At 51.1% G+C, this 8,084-nt stretch overlaps 1 protein-coding gene across 1 annotated transcript in view; it reads left to right on the forward strand.

The window, feature by feature from the left end:
* STK32B (serine/threonine kinase 32B) overlaps positions 1-8,084 on the forward strand; it is a 416,355-nt gene that overhangs the window by 370,294 nt on the left and 37,977 nt on the right. Inside the window, exons 7-9 of the mRNA XM_003800212.1 lie at positions 1,572-1,675; positions 3,797-3,913; positions 5,779-5,904. Coding sequence (XP_003800260.1) covers positions 1,572-1,675; positions 3,797-3,913; positions 5,779-5,904 — 347 coding nt within the window. The remainder of the gene's footprint in view (positions 1-1,571; positions 1,676-3,796; positions 3,914-5,778; positions 5,905-8,084) is intronic.

Here is an 8,084-nt window from a genome sequence, read left to right on the forward strand (position 1 = left end):
GGGCACTTGTATTTCCAGCTAGTTGGGAGGCTGAGGCAAGAGGAGCCCATTAGCCCAAGAGTCTGAGGTTGCTGTGAGCTATGATGCCACCACATCATGGCCACAGAGTGAGACTCCACCTCAAAAAAAAAGAAAAAGAAAAGAAAAAGTAAAAATAACCTAATGGGACATTTCCTTAGATTCCTAGCTGGGTCATTCCGCAGCATGGCACTAAGCATGTTTTTGTACTAAAAGAAACGTTGATATAGACCTTATTTCAGACAGAAATTCAGCAGATGCATAGGGCTCGTCTCAGTTTTGCACTCCCTGGCTGTGTGACTTCCTTCACACAACACCCCTCTCTGAACCTCTTTCATCTGCAAATGTGTAATACGCCCCCTAAAGGGCTCATATTTCCTCTGTGAAGAGGAAAGGAGAGTGTCACAGGGGGCAACTGGAATTTGGCCACTTGTCAGACTCCAGCATGAAGTTGCAGATCTAGCAGCCTAAGTCAGTTGTCTCCTCACCTACCCAATGGGCCTCACCTTGCTCACACTGAACGAATAATAGTCTGGAAATTGAATCAAGACAGCGTTCATCTCAGCACACTGTGGCTCCCCAGGACAGATGTGGGCTGCTCTGATAAACTGTAAAGTGGAATTATGCCCACAAATTAATTCACTAGAAATAATCAACATTTCCCAACGATTTCCTGGACGCCAGTATGAACAACTAGGCCTTGCAATGTGCTCCAGGCCTGATGAGGCAGGGCGAGGTGATGGCACTGACCCACCACATAGTCCCTTACAATGCCTGCAGGGTCAGGGCCCCAGAACAAAGGCAGGCCCCTGGATCGCAAGGGCCCATCAAACCCTGGCCTCCATCCATCACTTTGTTTCTACTGAGGTAAAACTCACACAGCACAAAATCAGCCATTCCAGAGAGAACATGGCAGTGGCATTTAGAAAATTCACAATGTTATGGAGCCACCCCCTTTACCTTGTTCCAGAACGGTGTCATCACCCCCGAAGGAGAGCCCATGAATAAGCGCTTTTCTACTCCCCTGCCAGCCCCTCAGCCGCAGCAGCTGCTCTCTGCCTCTGCAGATTTACCTACTCAGGCCCTTCAGGTTCGATTCCACCCACGCTAAAGGGAAACTGTCCCTGAGATCAGCACCAGCGCAGAGTCTGAGCATCCTGGTTGTTGGGATGCCTGGCGTGGGTATTGGTGCTGGAAACAGAGATCAAGCTTCTCAACCCCCAGGGGCTCAGCTCCTCCTCTTGCTGAGTTCACCCACCATTTTCCCGGCAGACCCACCTTCCTAGGGTCTTCCCTCACCCCTCCCACCATACCCTGAGGCGCCATCTCTAGTCTGCCCTGGAAGGTCGCACAGGTGTGTCCTTGATGACTGCAGCTCATTCCCCAGCTCACGCCTTAACAAGGCCGGGACCATGCGGCATAGCAGAGAAATTACAGGTTTCACTGTCCAAAAAAGCTGGGTTCATATCTGGGTGTCCCTCTCTAAGGGGTGGTGACTGCATAAACTGTGACACTGTGACGCAATGATGTTCTCTTTTTCCTGTCATTGGCAGCCCCAGAAGTGTTCCAGATGTACGTGGATGGAGGCCCTGGGTACTCTTACCCTGTCGACTGGTGGTCCCTGGGTGTCACAGCCTACGAGCTCCTGCGGGGCTGGGTAAGGTGTGTGCCTGTGCCGGGGAGGCCAGTGCACAGGTGGGGTGGGTCTGGCAGGGCCCGCAGTCAGGGTGGCGCGTGTAGGGGACACTGCCAGCTTTGTGTGTCTCTGGCTTCAGGGCCCAGCACAGAGCCAGCAGAGAGCAAGTCCTCTTACTGGCTGCAGCTTCACCAGGTCTCATGGACATTTGCTCACTTGCATATTCACGCCTGCAGAAGGTGCCTTGAGGAGCATCTTATTCACTGTGGGGATCCCCACTGCACAGTGATAATGGGTGTTGAATGGCTGTTGAACAAATGAATGAATGAATAAAAGATGAGAACAGTTGTGAATCTTGAATACTATGTGAGTGCAAACAAGTGTTATTTATCACTGTGTGATTGTGGTTCAAGCAACTATTTTTTGCTCTTAATCTCAATTAGTTCTGAATTCCTCATAAACATAATAATTGTATGTGGTGTTTTTAGAATGCAAAGAAAATATGAACCTGCTTACTTTCTTAGCACTGAATAAAAAGAATTAATGTCCCACCAGTTTACTTGTTTCTGCTCAATCTGTCTGATACATAAGCTCAGAGAAGGTCTGTGTGGGTCCGTGATATTGTATGAACCAGAGTGCACAGGCATCCACCAGGGGCCCTTCCTCTTTCCTAATCACTCGTACAAATGACCCAGGTAAGCAGTTTCCCTCAGCATTGACTGGATGCTGCCCAACAGAGAGGACATAGGCCATCGTTCCTCATGGGTCGGAATAGGCAAAGAGGATAACTTATGAAAAGCCCCAAGGATGGAGTGGTCTCTGCTGCTTCACAAACTGATTTTTAATTCTTCTGAGTTTTCTGCCTAAAAATCCAAATGCCACTTTCAACAGAAATAGTGGGAGCCTTTGGCATGGGGGCAAAGCAATTCAACCAAAGAACATCTGTTACATACCCATGTAAGAATTTCTCCCAGATATTTTTGCCTGGCTTAATTTTGACCCAAAAGACAACAAGTAGTTTGTATCCCAAAGGATACAAATAGTTGATTCTCTCTTTTTCACACTGGAAAAAATTGATCCAGTCAAAAAGCTATGCTGAAGAACACTCACATTTCTCCACGAACTATGTAAATTTAGGAGTTTCCTGCAAGTCACTGACAGCATTCCTACAGCTTCCAGTATATGTCCTAGGGTCCAAGAGTAGGGGAGCATCAAATGATAGGTGAGCAACTGATGGTATACTCAGACCCAGGAATGCTCTTGACACTGCCTGGAAAGCAGTCATTGCTCCTCATGGAGGCCGGGCTCTCTGCAGGGGGCCCAGAGGGGCTGAGTTGGTCTCACTGGCACCCTTGAGACCCTATGAGTTCCGGTGGAGCCTATACAAGAGACTTAAGTAGCATGCAACTTCTCTCTGATCCCGAACCAGAATGTCACCTCTTACCCCTGCAGGCCTGCTGAGTAAAGAAAAAGGCCCAAGCGGATGCCCCAGCCACCCTGGCACTGTGAGCACACCCTCTGAAGGGAGCACTTGGGGTGGGGGCTGTAAGGAAACTCCCTTCCACTGACCACTCTCCCCCCAGCCCGGAAGTCTGTCAGGTGATCACCCACCTGCTCATTGATTACTCTCAGGATCCAGCAAGATTCTTACTAGTAAAAAGAATCTGTTTCATTTTGGGACAGCTCTAATTGCTAGAAATTTTCTCCCTTAACTAAACCAAAAGCTACCTCCTTATAACAAAGAAAGAATCTTAGAGGAATCTCACAGGTTCAAACCCTGGCTCTACCAGGAGCCCCACCTGGGATCTTAAGTGAGGCTTTTAAACAGACTGCTCAGAATCCTTCTGTATTATCAAAAAACAGTATTCTATCTACCCAACAGGGTCGCTTTGAGAATTAAATGATTCCAGTGATGTAAGTTACCCAGTGCCATGATGAGAACACAGCCTCCTTCCCCTTCCCTGAGGCTCCTGCCCTGTCAGGACAGTTACTGTTAATTTGCACAGGTGTCTGAGCCACCTCCTCTGCCATGAAAGTGGAACTGCTGCTGCTCCCCCATCCTATAGCCACACAGGCTCAGACCCAGAGGCAGCAACTTCCTGGGGGCACTCTCTGATTCTGGCTGCTGTCCTTTGGTTGCAGAGGCCATATGAAATCCACTCAGCCATGCCCATTGATGAGATCCTCAGCATGTTCAAGGTGGAGCGAGTTCACTACTCTTCCGCATGGTGCAGGGGGATGGTGACCCTGCTGAAGAAGGTAAGGGGGGCGGGGACCCCCTAGCCAACCAGACCAAGGGCTACAGTCACCCAGTGTAGAGGGGATGAGGAAACACGCAGCATGACAGGGATGGAAACTAAGTCAGGTGAGCATCACCATGGAATGAGTACTGTCACAGGAGTGCATGCAGAGTGCAAGCCCCCAGGCTCTCATCACCAGCTGTAGGATCCCAGTAAATAGAAATACTTAATGCATGTGGATTTTAAAAAGCTTTGCTACAAATGCAGGGTCTTTTAACCTGCTGAGCTTTGAGCTACCAGGCATCTCCAGACTTTTCTCAGGAACCATTGCTGTTAGAATAAAGCCGTGAATCTCGCCATGTGGTCTTGGGCCTAGAAGCCTCAGTGTTAGCAGTGCACCTCTCCAGGTGCCACCCCAGATCCTCTGCATCAGACATCCTGGGGGTGGAGCCTGGCTGTCTGTCATGACGAGTTCTCTGGGTGCACGTTCCAGTCCAGCACAGGAAAATGGCGATGGCCAGCTTTTGAGGTTGCCTTGGAATCCTCCATGATCCAGAGAACCAAGTCCTTCAGGTGGTTGGCACCTAATCATTTTTAAAAGAATGCTGATAACAGCAGCCAGCATTAAGGGCCACGTTCTGGGCTGGTGGTGGCTCTTCTCCCTTAATCCCCCCAGACTGGATGGGCAGGGCAGTGTCATTACCCCAACACCCGAGAAGAGACAGCTAAGGCTTAGGGGATGTTAAAAGGCAGAAGCAGGATTTGAATCCAAGCCCTTCCAAGGCCAGATTCCAGATTTTAATACCTATAATACAGCTATAATGACTTGTTGAGTTACTAATTGGTTGAATTACTTGAGAGGAAATCTACCACCAGGTTCTTAACACTGACTGCTCATTAGAATCATCTGGAAGCTAATATTCTGCTGATATCTGAGTCTCCCAGTCCACATGAGGAGTCAGAATCTGGTCCCACAGTCTGGGCATCAGCATATTTTCAGAACAGCTGCCCTGAGCAATGAGCTCCCACCAGGCACTAAAATGGAGTCAGTTCAAGCCAGCACACCTCATTTGGGGTCAGCCCTTAAAGAGTGACCTCCATAACCAGCAGACACAATCGCCACTCAGAGTCCCTGGTGTGTTGCTTCTCCAGCTCCTGAATGGGCATAACTGGGAGATTTCTGCAGTGGCAGCAGGGGGCTGTAACCTGCAGTTCCAGCATGCCACCTTCCTTGGGGAGGGCCAGGCTGTTACCATTCCCATGAGCCCATCCTAACCAGCAACTGGCAGTGGAGGAGTTGCCCTTATTGTTCCTGCTTTCACCAGAGCATCACCATTAGCCTGAGGTCACTTGGCTATTAAGTGGCAGTCCCCAGGGCCTCTGTCCTCTCATTTTTAGCTCCTGCTCTTTGCACCTGATAAGCTGAAGTGTTGTGAAACTTTGGAGGCCCCATGGGGATGCCAGGTAAAAGCCTTTGGTTGTTTTTGAGCTGCAGCACTCCTTTTTAGCTGAAACTGGAAGAAAAGCTAAACATTGTCCCCTTGGCTACAAATGAGTCCCCTTACCACACTGGCAGTCCCTGCCTACATGCCCAGGTCTAGGGCTCCAGCCCCAGAAAGGAACACGGGCCCGTTCCTGAAGACACTCTAGTCCTGGCCCCACAGGTTCTATGTGGATGACCTTGAGAAAGCATCTGACCCCTGAGGCCCTCACTGGCTGGGAAGAGATGAGTACAGATGGCAGCAGCGACCCAGACAGGGCACAGTGCTAATGGAGTATGAAGAGCGGAGACTCCTTAAAAGTCCTGAGACTTCCTCCTTCAGAGTATCTGATGACTTTGAGGGGTTATCAGTTAAAGGAATCACCTCTGTCCTCTGACCACAGCTCCTGACCAAGGACCCTGAGAGCCGCCTGTCCAGCCTCCGTGATATACAGAGTGTGCCCTACTTGGCCGACATGAATTGGGATGCCGTGTTCGAGAAGGCACTGATGCCTGGCTTTGTGCCCAATGTGAGTGGAGATCTTGGCAGGCATCATGCCACCCTTCTGTCTGCTCCCCACTTTGGGATAAAGCATGGCCCTGGTATTCCAGTGTTGTGAGAGGCAGGCCGTGGGAACAAATGCCTGGGCACACGCAGCACCAGGGCTGCTGAGGCAGTGCCGTCCTATGCCCAGTGTCAGCGCTGTGGGTTTCAACGGCCAACTGCAAGTATCTGTGTGTGTGTGTGTGTGTGTGTGCACGTGCACTGGTATGCATGCATGCCTGCATCTGTGTGCCTTTGTGTCTGTGTGTCTAGGTATGTGTCTGTGTGATTGTGTGTGTGCCTGTGTCTGTGTGTCTAGGTATGTGTCTGTGTGATTGTGTGTGTGCCTGTGTCTGTGTGCCTATGTGTGCCAGTGTGTGTCTGTGTGGGCCTCTGTGTCTGCTTCTGTTCATCCCAGTGTGTATCTATGAGGGTGCCTCTGTGTGTGCTGGTGTCCATGCCAGTGTGTGTCAATGAGTGTGCCTCTGTGTGTGCCTGTGTCTGTGCCAGTGTATGTGTGTGCCTGTGTAATTGCCAATGTGTTGGTGTGTACCTCTGTGTGTTCCTGTCTCTGTGCCAGTGTGTTTCTGTGCGTGCCTCTGTGTGTGCCTGCGCCTGTGCATGTCTGTGTGTGTCTGTGTGTTCTGGTGTCCATGCCAGTATGTCTCCTTGTGTGCCTCTGTCTGTGCCTATGTGTGCAAGTGTGTCTGTACATACCTCTGTGTGTGTCTCTGTGTGCCTCTGTGTGGGCCTGTGTAAGTGCCTGTGTGTGTCTGTGTCCATGCCAATGTGTCTCTTTGTGTCCCTTGGTTTGTGCCTGTGTACATGCATATGTGCACCAGTGAATTGTGTGTGTCTATGAATTCCTCTGTGTGTGCCTGTGTCCATGCCAGTGTGTGTGCCTGTGTATGTCTCAGTGTCTGTGCCAGTGTCTGTTGGTGTGTGCCTCTGTGTGCGCCAGTGTCCATGCCAGTGTGTGTGCCTGTGTATGTCCCAGTGTCTGTGCCATTGTGTGTTGGTGTGTGCCTCTGTGTGCACTAGTGTCCATACCAGTGTGTATCTACGAATGTGCCTCTGTGTGTGCCAGTGTCCATGTCTATGTGTGTCTGTGTGCCTGTATCTGTGCCAGTGTGTGTCTGTGTGCCGCTGTGTGTGCCTGTATCCATGCTAGTATGCATCTGTGGAGTGGAGTGGACGGGGTACCTCCAGGACAACAGGAGCAGCCACAGGGGTGATGGCTCAAACTGGTGGGCTGAACCACTTTTTCTGCCCATTTTTGCTAGATTTCACTGGCCACCAAAAGTAGGTGACAGGTAAAAGCATAGACTTCTTGGTCCTCTGTTCGGCATCCTCCGAGCACCTACAGTTGCCAGGTCTGTGCTGGAGGTGAGGGAGCACTGGGGCAGGTAACAGTCCTGATGCAAGCTATCAGGGAGAAGTCAGAAGGGACCTTGACTGCCAGTTGACCCTCAGTTTGGAGAGGGGACTGACCTGACCCTGTGTCATGTTCAGTAGCATCTGATCCTCCACTGACCCTCTGTGGGGTGGGGACTGACCTGACCCTGTGTCATGTTCAGTAGCGTCTGATCCTCCACTGACCCTCTGTGGGGTGGGGACTGACCTGACCCTGTGTCATGTTCAGTAGTATCTGATCCTACACTGACCCTCTGAGGGGGCGGGACTGACCTGACCCTGTGGGATGTTCAGTAGCATCTGATCCTCCACTGACCCTCTGTGGGGTTGGGACTGACCTGACCCTGTGGGATGTTCAGTAGCATCTGATCCTCCACTGACCCTCTGAGGGGCGGGGGACTGACCTGACCATGTGTCATGTTCAGTAGCGTCTGATCCTCCACTGACCCTCTGACGGGGGGAGGACTGACCTGACCTTGTGGGATGTTCAGTAGCATCTGATCCTCCACTGACCCTCTGGGGGGGAGGAGACTGACCTGACCGTGTGGGATGTTCAGTAGCATCTGATCCTCCACTGACCCTCTGGGGGGGTGGGGACTGACCTGACCCTGTGGAATGTTCAGTAGCATCTGATCCTCCACTGACCCTCTGGGGGGGTGGGGACTGACCTGACCCTGTGTCATGTTCAGTAGCATCTGATCCTCCACTGACCCTCTGAGGGGTGGGGACTGACCTCACCCTGTGTCATGTTCA

The sequence above is a fragment of the Otolemur garnettii genome, unplaced genomic scaffold, assembly GCF_000181295.1.
Source record: "Otolemur garnettii isolate 467f Iridium unplaced genomic scaffold, OtoGar3 scaffold00171, whole genome shotgun sequence".
In the NCBI taxonomy this organism is placed as follows: domain Eukaryota; kingdom Metazoa; phylum Chordata; class Mammalia; order Primates; family Galagidae; genus Otolemur; species Otolemur garnettii.